The sequence below is a fragment of the Lissotriton vulgaris genome, unplaced genomic scaffold (genome assembly GCF_964263255.1).
Source record: "Lissotriton vulgaris unplaced genomic scaffold, aLisVul1.2 SCAFFOLD_468, whole genome shotgun sequence".
In the NCBI taxonomy this organism is placed as follows: Eukaryota; Metazoa; Chordata; class Amphibia; order Caudata; family Salamandridae; genus Lissotriton; species Lissotriton vulgaris.
In genome coordinates, this window is record NW_028241185.1 from 845,341 (window position 1) to 858,854 (window position 13,514).

Here is a 13,514-nt window from a genome sequence, read left to right on the forward strand (position 1 = left end):
ACGTAGTTCTCACATTGAGAGCAAAGATGCGCATCTGATTGAAGCATCTGAGCTCATGGAAAAACAGGACTACAGGATGTATATAGCGAAACAGCATGGAAAAGTATATAAAATAATCAGGCTATTGGCGTGGCTAGTGAACAGGGAAAAACGGTATCAGTCAATCACGACAATACATGTGAAATTCAGACTAATAAGACATTGGTAAAGGATAGGTTAGTAGACTACTACTAAGACCTATACAAGGGACACAGGTGCACCAATGTTGCAGAGATGTAATCTCCATTAGATGAAGCAAATATACATAGGTTAGACGAGGAGCAGAGTGCAATGCGGAGTAGAGCCATAACTATGGAGGATATAAGGTGGGTGAATACACAACTGAACTCAGGCAAGACCCTGGGTGAGGACAGGTTGAAAGTAAAATTTGTACAAAAGCATACATTGACCACTTAGGCCTCCATTAAAGGACACGTTTAATGAAATGTACAATGTCAAACAACCCCTATGTGATTCCTATAACACATTTTCAATTATAAATGGTGATAATACAATTCAAGGTAAAATACTGGCTAGGAGATTGTCTGGGGTTATGTGTATCACACTTTGGGAGAACCAGGCAGTTTTTAGCGAGAACTGGGGGCGCATTACAGAAAGTGCCTTGGGGACACAACGGGCATATGCGCCCGCATTCTGAGGCCCAGGACACTTTGGTATTACAGAAGATGCTGCAGACGCTTGTGCGGGTCCTTCTGTAATACAGATAGCACTGGAGCACTTATAGCGTCAGCGTTACCACAAAAGGCATTCCCCATTTGCATGGGGGCGTGGCTCCATGCAGATGAGAGAAATCTCTCTGCCTCTGTGCCCGCACCACATTATGAACGCTGGACCAAAGGCAAAGAAGCAGTCACAGTGCGCTACAAAAAAAGGTGATGCACTGTCAGAAAGCAGCCTGGTGGCAGTCCTGCGGTGGGGGCAAAGGAGGTCACTCACTACACCCACATGAAAAGGAATCTCTAATCCCTCTTTAAAGTGGAAGCGGGTTGCCGCCTGGGCAGTGACACTTGGAGTGGCTTTGAAGCAGTTTGTGTATATTTTACTTGAATGCGCTGCCCCCAGGGCAGCCCAAGTTTTTGGCTGCACAGGGGACTGAGCATTTCCTGTGACAGGGCGCATGTTCCCCGTTTGTGTACAGCGCACTTATTTAAAGGTGCTCGGTGGCGCAAACAGGGAAAGTGCGCTGTACATGTAATACGGCCCCTGGAACACATCCAACAACATCAGAAGAGTCTTTCTTTTACTTGAGTGCATACATGATAATCAGGGTCCTGTGGCCTTTGCCAGCTTTGTTGCTGATAAGGCATGTAATACTGTACCATGAGCTTACACTGCAGACGTGATTCATCAATATGGACAGGGAGACCACTTCATATGTTGCATCATGCTACTAAACATGGAGCTATGGCCAGAATCCAGAAAACATTTATTATTTTACCCCATAGCTGATAAGGGCAAGGCGGGGTGGCCATCGCCTTTTGTATTTCCCCTCATACCGGAGCCACTGAAGAGTTTGCTACTTCTCTGACACATATGTATGTGGATTACATACTGTTGTATGTTCGGAACTCAGGGACAATTAGACATTATAGCTTGTTTCTACACATAACTTATCCATTTCCATTTTATATCCTATACAGACCTGTAATGTTCTGATACTAGTCGACATCCCCATAACTCTCCAGTGCTCTCCTTCCACGGGAGCAAGGATGCATGGACAGTGTACCATAAATCAGTGGTTGCATAGCTGGACAGATTAGATACATCAGCTAAGGGATGGTTACAGTCACTGATAATCTTTTTTGGCCCAAAATCATAATGGTCCTGGAAATATTAGATATTCTGCAAATATGTAGATATTAATCTTGGATCAGTGCATCAAGAGATATTATAATGAAAATGCTTCTGTTAGGAACAAGAGTGGCATGCATAGTGCTCTATATACTCCGATTACCACAGGGAGGTTGGGAGGGGGAGAGGTCATCGGATTTGCTGAATTCTGCATGCAGGAAGAAATGCGGAAGACCAATTTATTGGTGCATGTAAGGCTGTCGCCCAGCATAAGAACTACATGGCCAAACTTCCTGAAGAGCCAGAAATACTTCCTTTGAGTCAAACAATCTTATCACTAGGGGAGGGAGGCAGAACTATGCAGGGCATGATTACCAAAAGAATACCTACATTCCTGCCTCATCATACCACCTTTTTTTTCCCTCATTGCTTTTATGTGTCTTTTTCGGTCACCCTCTCACACTGTTGCTCTCCTACACACCCGGTACCTCAGATGCCATCAGTGCAGTCTCTCCCCAGGATTATTTAGGACTCTCTGAGTGCAGTTCTCAAAGGTAAAGTGGTCCTTAGAGAGCACTTGCAACAGCATGTAAAGCACAAACAGCACCAGGGTCAATGCCCCTATAAGAGAGCATGCATGGGACAAGAAGCAGCAGTGCAAGCTTCACTCACACATAACTGTGTACTGCACGTGTAACAGCACTGTCAGCTCAATGCACATACAAAACTGGAATGGGGCAAGCAGCAGCACAAGCTTCCCTCATACAACTGTGTACTGCACGTGTAACAGCACGGTCATCTCAATGCACATACAAAACAGGTATGAGACAGGCAGCAGCAGTGCAAGCTTCAGTCACACAACTGTGTACTACACGTGTAGCAGCACTGTCAGCTCAAAGCACATACAAACAGGTAAACCATGTACAGATGTGCAAGATTCACTTGTACACACAACAAGCACACCACAGGCAGCAGCAGTTCAAGCTTCACTCACACAACTATGTACTGCACATATAGCAGCAGTGTCAGCTCAAAGCACATACAAAACAGGTATGGGACAGGCAGCAGCAGTGTAAACGTCACTCACACAACTGTACTGCACATGTAACAGCATTGGCAGCTAAATGTACATACAGAAAATGTACACCATGTACAGATGTGCAAGTTACTTGCACACACAACAAGTACACCTCTGGCAGCGACACGTCACACAACAGTGTACTTACTGCGGATGCAGCAGCACTGTCAGCTCAATGTACGTACATAACAGGTATAGGGCAAGCAGCACAGTGAAAGCTTCACTCACACATAAGTGTACAGCATATGTAGCAGCACTGTCAGCTCAATACACACACAAAACGGGTATGGGACAGGCAGCAGCAGTGCAAACTTCAGTCACACAATCGTACTGCACATGCAGCAGCACTGTCAGTTCAAAGCAAATACAAACAAGTAAACATTGTGCAGATGTACAAGATTCACTTGCAGACACAACAAGTACACCACAGGCAGCAGCAGTGCAAGCTTCACTCACACAACTGTGTATTGCACATTTAGCAGCAGTGTCAGTTCAATGCACATACAAAACTGGTATGGGACGGGCATCAGCGGTGCAAGCCTCAGTCATACAACCGTTCTGCATAAGTAAGCAGCACTGTCCACTCAATTCATATACAAAACAGGTATGGGACAGGCAGTAGCAGTGCAATCTTCAGTCACACAACTGTGTACTGCACGTGTAGCAGCAGTGTCAGCTCAAAGCACATACAAACAGGTAAACCCTGGACAGATGTGCAAGATTCACTTGCCGACACAACAAGTACATCTCAGGCAGCGATACATCACACATAACATTGTACTGAGCATTAACTAGCACTGTCAACTCAGTGCACATACATAACAGGTATGGGGCAAGCAGCACAGTGCAACTTTCACTCACACATAGGTGTATTGCATATGTAGGAGCACTTTCAGCTCCATGCAAATACATTACAGGGGCAAGCAGCACAGTGCAAGCTTCACTCACACAGCTGTGTACTGCACATGCAGCAGCACTGTCAGAACAATGCACATTCAAGATAGGCAGCCTCCCACAGAAAACAAGTTTCGCACTGGGTGCAGCTTTGCAGGGCTAAGTAAGACAAACAGGTGCAGTATAAGAGACTGTGTAACATTTGCTCACAAAACAGGTAATATCAATACATCTAAGTCACGTAAATACAACACATATTGCATTACAAATGCTCTAGTTGTCACATTTGCGAAAGTTAAAACTATTGGCATTGTAAATGGCAAAGCTATTAATTTCATTATTTTCAAAACCAACACATGTATACAAAATGTGTCATTTACAATACCAATAGCTCAAACTTTCCTAATGCGAGACCTATTGCATTGCAAATGCTTGTTAAAGAACAAGCTCCCATTTAACCGCCCCCTCCAGCTGCTTTGTAGGGCCCATGGGGGTATCAGTTCCTTTCCCAGCTTCCTCCCATCCTCGCCTGACATTGGATTTTAGCTGGTAATGGCAATTTCTAGGTTACAGAAATCTGTATTATTTAAAGACAAAAGGGCAGCTATGACACGGCTCTCGTCTCACCCTGCTGTATGCTACTGTTGCTCATGTCTCTTTCAGCGGATCGTATTCAAGGCCTTGGTTTACTGCCACTGCTTGCTTTGTGCCACTGCACAATAAGGCTACGGGGAGGTTTTTCTTATCCCTGGAGCTCAGTGTGGTTTCTTGGTTTGCCGTCGCAGTCTTTGCTACTGAATTTCCTTTGGGTGTTATGTGCAGAATGCAGAGTTTGTTACTAGGCGCTTCTCCGCAGCCCGATTCTTCGTTCATTGCCTCTGCAGTGCTGAGGCCCTGGCTCCGCTGTGCAGAAGTGCTCATCATGTCTCTGTCTTATGGGTCTGCCTCCAGTGGACAATCCTGCTCTGCTCGCTGGCCCTCACTCTCACTCAGAAGCTCACTGAAGCCGTCTCCCAGGAGATGCTGCTGCATCAAGGTTATGTCTTTGTGATGTCACTCAGGTTTCCAGGAAAGGCTGGGACAATCATCTTTCTTCCAAGATGTAGTGAGAACCGACTGACTACTATGCATAAATATCTGTTACCTTAAAACAAAGCTGGCATTTAAAAGTGTCACAAAAGATTGCTAGACTTTTAGAAATATACGTTTGGATTTGCAACTGCTAAGCAGTTACATAGGTCACGTTAAGATATGCTGCTAATAAAACGCCTGTATATGTAAACAGTTCTTCACACAGATGCCAACATGTTCATAGTTAGAAGCACAAAGCACGGGACTCTGAATAGAACATCCACCAACTGTACTTGGTTATGCCTTACCAATTTGATTCTGTCCTCGCTGCGCAAGAGGTTGATCATCACCTGAAGGTGCTGAGGCAAATCACCTGTTAAATGTGATGAAAAATAAAAATTAAATACAAGCCGTGTTTAAACTCACCTAAACAAAAGCAAAAATAGCATGGCTAATCAGGACATTTTGTAAACAAATACATGATTGCACTGAGGACCAGCCACCCACGAGCAGCAACTAAATTATTTTATTTATGACAAAGTGACCTTCATTAGACAGGCCATCCATCACGGTAGCATAGTGAATCTTACAGGTAATTTGTGGATCCCGTTCAAGACACGATTTGAATACATGTGGGGTATAAAATCAATTTGGAAACAGCAGAGCACGTATTGGAACATTAGTACAATTAGTTCAGGTTTAAAAAAGGAAATCAAGTCTTTCGGCATTCACATAATATAAGACCTGATGACATTGTTGCAAATGTACTATTTTGCTTTCGATGTCAGGACCCCCAAGACTTTGCTTTGAAAATTAATAAGCCAGTTAAGTATGGGAGGGTGGGCGTTTTCAAATCTGTACCACTGCTTTTGGGAAAGATTTCCAATAAAATCAGATTTGACAACTACCAGAATCCTCAAAGAAAGCTATGGGATGTTATGATGCATGACCTCCCTAAACTGCTCTGCACAGTTTTGCCAATCCAAAATAACAAAAAAAATCACCACAAAACAGAAGACCATTCTTTCTGATTCAAGTACAAAATGGGCAGGTTTTGTAGTATCTCGTGCATCAGTGTCTATTGGTGCTACGGCTCCAAAAGGACGGAGTCCGCTGTGGTAGTGCATACTGGGAAACCAGGCAAGGCCTGTAAGCCAGCCTCCTGGAACAGTGTCTGAATTTTCTGTTTTTTGGGGACATATTTTAGGTGTGTCAATAGCCCCGAGAATATGTTGTGGCTTGAACGTCCTTCAACCGTTGCAGCACCAAATCAGTTTTTTCTCTGGACAGTCTACAGTCACTGAAGGACATATCAACTAGGGATGCCAGTCCATCTCAAGAAAACTGTTGGTCTCATCCAGGCCTGCCTACTATCACACTGGTGCCAATACCTTTGCAAAAGGAGTCTGTAGCATCTAGCCTGGAAGACATACTCGGCTACATCCTGAATCCTGTATCGTTTGAGCCAAAGAAGTCCAGAAATATGTGGGGCGGGCAGGAAGATCTTGCTGGTCATATCTTGTAATGCATGGGTGTCTCAGCCCAATACACTTAGTGTTGATACACTTAAAGGACAGACTAGCCAAAGAAAACATTCTCTTTCTTAAAGCATGAAGTCATTCCGATTCCCATCAAGAGGAGTGGTCAGGAAGGAGTTTGGATTGAGTGTGGCTTAGTCCATGTAGCCAGAAGTTCTTCAGCAAGGGCTTAATTAAATGGCAATAATGCTTCAAATGAAGCTCACCCTGGTTATTTCCTCACAATAGGGGGACACCGCAATTCTAGTGTTTCAGCTACCCTTAAAACCACCACAAATGCAGCACTTTCTCCCATTGGTGAAGTTCTGCTTCAAGAGATGTATTTAGGCCACTGACATTTTGTAAGTCAAGATACAATGCATCATCAGTATGATGAGGAGGCAGCAATCTATCCCATACAGCATCATCATCAGTGTTCTGAGGGACACTGGTATCCTGCACTGGCTCCCATTTAGAGCCAAAAAGAGCATTATTCCTCTGTTGATACTGTTGTTGAGGCAGAGGACTGGTTCAGAATCTAGTTATTTAAACACTGGTTGTGCCTTTGTGATTTCATAGCATATTATAGGCCTGGTGCAGGTCAACATTTGGGGACAGAGACAAGTCAGCATGGGGGTTGGAACAAACCAGGTAGTGGGTACAGATCAGTGGTTAACCTGCAGGTGAAAGTCCGACTGGCGATCCCTGCGGCTCTGTGGGGCCCAAAGGCACACCAGAGGGACCTGGAATCATAGACAAAATCTGCAGGATAGCCTCCATGAAGGACGCTCCTTGCTGCTGGGTCAAAAACCACTCAGGAAACTTTACCAAATACCAGCAAGCAGGAGCATTGCTGGAAGAAGTCTCTGGATCCAGTCTGGCACCTGGGAATATTCTGCATGTGAGGAATCTGCGGTTACAAGTATGCTCCCTTTCCCTGTTATTCTATCTTGACCTTACTTTTTTCTACCTTTCCTTCACTCTTTATTTACTTTGCACTTCTGTTTTATTAAAAGAAAAATGAGGACACGAAAATCTTTTTACCTGCATAGTTCTACACCAAACTATGAATATCAAATCAATGTCAGCAAAAAGGATTGCAGGTAGCAAAGGTGCAATAAAAAAAACTGAAGCGGTTTGGAAAAGCTGTCAAATCTTTTATCCGCTTTTTGTGCCAGATCCATGGGTTTTGGTCTTTATGCACAAATAATAATGTTCATAAATCCTGCAGGTGTCTATAAAAGCAAGACTTCCTCTGCTCTGAAAAAGTCACCTCTTCGGCAGCCACTGACAGACTCTTGATACAAGTAAATTCAATGGAACATACCAACCCCCTACACATGAATATTTCGGAGGAAAGGGTCCCCCAAAACCATGAGAGAGGAAATAAATAGATGTGTAGATGCTTAAGATATGTTTTTTTCCAAAGAGAAAAGTGACAAACGTTCTGAAATCCACAGTGTGAACCATCCTCTCATGAAGTGAAGGGGAGCTTAAGAAAAGCACTAGGAGAGACAAAATAAATTATTGTGCTATCAAGCCCTCAGTCAAGGACACTAACAAAAATAGTATGAGCGAATGATCAGAACTTAAATGAAGCAAACCTACAAATATAGGATGGTGAGAGCTATTAATAATCGAGATCCAGACATTTTTGAAGGTTAAACATTTGCATATTGAATTCCTAAGTGGTTGGAAGATAGGGGCTTATAGGTCGGGATGAATATCTATTTCAGTGTATTAATTGAAAAATATAAAAGAATGCCTAACGTACACCGCTTTGTATAATTGTAATAATACCCTACATGTTAAAAATCAACTAGCAATGTAAATATGCAAAACACTTTTCTAAATGAACCTATGTTGAGGGGGGACTGATTTCAAGGTCGGAGTAATATCAAACTCGATAAATGCCTGTTCTGCTCACTCAGAGGAAACCAGAGCCCAGTGTTGGCAGTGAAGCTCAGCCTGTGTGCTTACTAAGCAGCAGACACACAGTACCATACTGTGCCTTTACCATATGCTCGTTTATTGAGCCTACCCGGCTAGCCGTGGACTGCAGACAAGTGAGTGCTCCCAAGCCCAACAAGAAAGACCAAAGTTTCCGGGACTGATTCTCCCTATTACCGTTTTGTGCCGAGGTTTGCCATAAAACATTTTACATTTAAAATCATGGCAGGGCAGATGTTACCACCTTTATAGAACACTTTAGAATACTGAGTGAGCAGAAGTATTTGGGGACTGGAAAATGTGAGTTTGGCAAGTATGGTTCCGACGATGAGACAGGAAATAGGTGCATATGCACTTCTGCAGGTCTGATTTGTGCCACCACCTCAACGACTTTTGCAAATAAACATGGCAGCCGCACTTGACCTGTGCACTTGAAACTGAATCGCAACACCCAGGAATTTCCTGTCGCCAAAAGTGTACTTTACATACATAAAACGTTTGCCCATCTTCAGTCTGCTGGCCAGGAGATTCGGCCTGTCTAAAGAGAGCGATCTAGCCAGAAAATGTGTTTTCGGGGATTTTGCTTGACCTAAGCAGACCTAGTACAGATTGTCTTTTAGTGGAGTTGACAATCAATTCAAGAAAGTTAGAAACAGTCGTTCCAAGCACAAGAATGACTAGTACTTTCGGGAGACTTGTCTGGGTCTTTGAAGTATCTGGATCCGTCAGGGCTGAAGCACTGCAATTCCTTGCATTTTGTGTTCTGGAGCCTGTTCAAATGTTACAAGGGTTTTGAACAAGACTATATTAATCTCAGGGTACTGAAACATTGGACCCTTCAACCGTATCTATGAATTCGGTAAAGTGTCTGATAAGGGTAAGTCACAGAGTATCTCAGCAACCATGGTGAACAGCGGTTCAACAAGGCAGTTAATTCCACCGATGACCGCTCTCACAGACAAACTTGCAATCTCAAAGTAAACAATAAGGACTGAGGCAAAAACGTTTCCAAGGCGTGTCTTTCACATTTGGCTACACAATAAAACGTTAATTCTACTACATCAAATCCTACATAACTGGCCTTTTTAGGTCTCGCCTTTACCATTCCGCAGGAATGGGAAATGGGGAGAATTCAAGTCGGCAAAATCCACTTCAAACCACGGGCTTTCAGCCGCGGTTTTCTTTAAGTTCACGTGAATCACGTGATTAAACATGCACACGCATCGGCAGCATTTCTCCTGCAGGCTCGCAAAAGGCTCTCCTCCCTCCCCACATCAAAGGCATCAATCACCCTCCCACAGGCTTCCCCAGCGCTGCCCCGCCCCCTGCTTCACAGCCAGGCCATCGGTTCCCTGCCAGACCTCTCACACCTCCGTCATAGCATGCCTGTGTACTTCAAAGGCTTATCACTTCACACGGCCGGCCGCAGGCCGTGCAACCAGAGCACTTCAGTTGGTGTGCAGCCCCCCTCCCAGCACTGCCTTGTTACTCTCGGCAGCCGTGAGTCCCTAAACACTTTTTATATTTAATTAGCAGCAGCAGCATTTCTCCTGCGCCAGGCCACATTAAAGGCTCTGTGCCACTTTCACCCACACAGCAACACTTACAGACACGCAACGCCACTCACACCCACGCAAGCCCACTATCATCCACGCAACACCACACTCACCCACGCAACGCCACTCACTCACTCACTCACGCAAAGCCACTCACCCAAGCAACACCACTCACACACGCAACACAACTCACCCACGCAACCCCACTCATCCACGCAACCCCACTCATCCACGCAACCCCACTCACCCACGCAACGCCACTCACACACGCAACGCCACTCACACACGCAACGCCACTCACACACGCAACACCACTCACACACGCAACGCCACTCACACACGCAACGCCACTCACACATGCAACGCCACTCACACTTGCAACGCCACTCACCCACGCAACGCCACTCACCCACGCAACGCCACTCACACACGCAACGCCACTCACCCACGCAACGCCACTCACACACGCAACGCCACTCACCCACGCAACGCCACTCACCCACCCAACGCCACTCACCCACGCAACGCCACTCACACACGCAATGCCACTCACACACGCAACGCCACTCACACACGCAACGCCACTCACCCACGCAACGCCACACGCAACGCCACTCACACACGCAAATCCACTCACACCCACGCTGTGCCACTTTTACCCACACAGCACCACTTTCAGACACACAACGCCACTCACACCCACGCAAGCCCACTCTCACACAGGCAACGCCACTCTCACCCATGCAATGCCACTCACACATGCAACGCCACTCACACATGCAACGCAACTCACACATGCAACGCCACTCACACATGCAACGCCACTCACACACGCAACGCCACTCACACACGCAACGCAACTCACACGCGCAACGCCACTCACACACGCAAATCCACTCACACCCATGCAGTGCCACTTTTACCCACGCAGCACCACTTTCAGACACACAACGTCACTCACACCCACGCAAGCCCACTCTCACACACGCAACGCCACTCTCACCCATTCAATGCCACTCACCCACGCAACGCAACTCGCACACGCAACGCCACTCACCCACGCAATGCCACTCACCCACGCAACAACACTCACACATGCAACGCCACTCACCCACGCAACGCAACTCACTCAAAGCCACTCACACACACGCAGTGCCACTTTCACCCACACTGTGCAGTGCACAATAGGTCTCGCAGTAGGAAAGTTGGAGCTATTGGTTTTGTAAATGACAAAGCCCTTTATGTTTTTAAAATGAAAACAAAAATAAAAGGCATTGTTATTTGCAATTGTAATAGCTCCAACTTTCCTACTGCGAGACCTATTGGCAACGCCAGTGCTTGTTAAGATGGTTTGCATTAGATATATGCCAAAAAAATAAAAACATCAACTTGCTCTCAAGGACTAGATGCAAGTTTTCTTTCTTTTTCGATCCTTATCATTCCCCCCTCTCCTTCCTTTGTATCTTCTCCCTCACTGGTATCCCACAGGGTGTCTTTTAGGTGGGGCGAAATTTAAACTACGCTTGCATAATTCACGTAATTTCTGGAATTTTGAACTATGCTTGTTGCATGAAATGCCTGAAATTACGTCACTACACCAAGATGCATCACAGCACCAAAACGATGGATCTGGAACAACGCAAACAACCAGCGTGCAAGCTTTTATATGCTGCAGAAATTGCATTTTTCGCACCGTTTTTTTCTGCATAAAATTCGTCCTGGTGGCAAATATTGATGCAGGGATACATTTTGCACTCAGACTTAGCCCAACATGACAGCTTTGCATTTCACATAAACCATGTGTAATTTCCTGCAATTTCACTCAATTAAGCAAAATCCAATTTCACAAACTTAGCAGACAGTTTCCTTTCATCATCTTCTCTCTCTTCCTCTGAGCCTTCCTCGTCGTGTATGAACAGGACCAAGAGCTATTGTACCGCGAGATGTCATTCTTTAAAATCTCTCCCACTACACTCGCCCTCACAGCAGGGGGGTTGTATACCACATGAAACAACTCCACTGATACCAAGGTAAACTTGCACGTCTGCGTAAGTTTACTCTTCTTGGTATTCACAAAAGTTTGTGGCTCTGGTGACTTCGCTGTCGGTGCGGAGAACTCCGCACATACAAGGATAGGCATATCCTATCTTGGTATGTGCGGAGTTCTCCGCCTGGCTGCGGAGACATAAACTTACTATTAAAATGCAGTTATGTGAAGACATTAAAAGAGTAAACTTACACAAACGTGTACGTTTACCCTTGTAAATCAGGCCCTCTGTGTTCCATGTCAAACTGGAGTGCTCTGTCGGGCCCTGCCCAGCTTTCTATTTATCTCTGGAGACAATAAAGGGAAGTTGTTACTTGTTGCCTTTATTCAGGTGGAATCCTTTGGAGGGGGCATTGTTGTCAAAATATGGATTTTCATTACAATACAAATCTATTTTTTAAACAGACTTGAAGTTTTCCAACTCAAGACCTGCTCAAATAATGCAGCACTTCATCCTCCACCACTAAGAGTACAATATTTGGGGGGGATTTTATGTTTTATAGGCTCGGTTATCTGGCCCCCCTCACGATCATTCATACCACATTGTTTTGGGGCAGAGGGCAAGTGGAGAAACTTGTTATAAAACTATGTAAATCTCTAACGTTTCTATTACGCACACAATTAAACCCCCATCTCCAGCTCTCCCCATCGTCACAAATACAAACTTTCAATCACCACAAACATCACTGTGAATGGGGCGGAGAAGTTCATGGTTGGCCGTGCTGTGCTGAAGAAGAGGCGTGCTGGGACAGTGTCCTGCCACACAAAAATTCTAGCCTTTTCTTTTATATTCACATGTTGAGCTCAGAGGATGCACTTTGGCAGCTAGAATTCTAGACCCCCGAATGCGTGTAATTGTTCAAAATAAAAATGAAAGATTGAAAAAAAGCTAGCAGCTAGAGTGCAATGTTAGGAGCAGTGACAGACAATGTCATCTCTAAAACGGTGGAAGCAATCAGTGATTCTCGAAGCTCACCCACTTCCAAACTTATCAGAGGTGGAATAAATAACTTCCATGGCCAAGGTCAGTAGCTGTATCAAGTGCCAGTAGGAATTCCACTGCTATCAGTTTTTCAAGCAGGAGCAAGAAACTAAAGCAGAGCAGCTTACTGGATTATTAAGAGGCCAGACTCGTCCTGGGAGCGAAGTGGAAACGTGGAGAGAGTTGTAAGTGAAGAAATGAGTGCAGGACAGTTTAAAATACATGTGAGAATCCAAAGCTGGAAGAAGTGGGTGAAAGAAATATAATCTAGCGCTTTAGAATCCGGAATGTTTCTCTTTTCCTGCATTGAAAAGGTCCAATAAATGCCTTAACAGAAGCAATGTTTTTTATGCTGTAAAACAAGGAAGAGACTGAGGGGGAGACGGGGAGAGCGACCCTGAAATCATGAGCCAGAACTAAGAGCATGAGAGGCAACAGGAAATATCAAAGGAACTGCAAGATTCGTTCGTATACAACAATCAGGATGTCTTCGGTCTCTCATGCAGTGGGAATAAAGGAATTACCTCTTCTCTTTCAAGTTTCTTCCGCAGGGTTGCAGTCCTAGACA

At 45.0% G+C, this 13,514-nt stretch overlaps 1 protein-coding gene across 1 annotated transcript in view; it reads right to left on the minus strand.

The window, feature by feature from the left end:
• SSH1 (slingshot protein phosphatase 1) overlaps nucleotides 1-13,514 on the minus strand; it is a 320,878-nt gene that overhangs the window by 166,372 nt on the left and 140,992 nt on the right. The window contains exon 4 of the mRNA XM_086948044.1: nucleotides 5,203-5,267. Within this exon, the coding sequence (XP_086804170.1) occupies nucleotides 5,203-5,267 (65 nt within the window). The remainder of the gene's footprint in view (nucleotides 1-5,202; nucleotides 5,268-13,514) is intronic.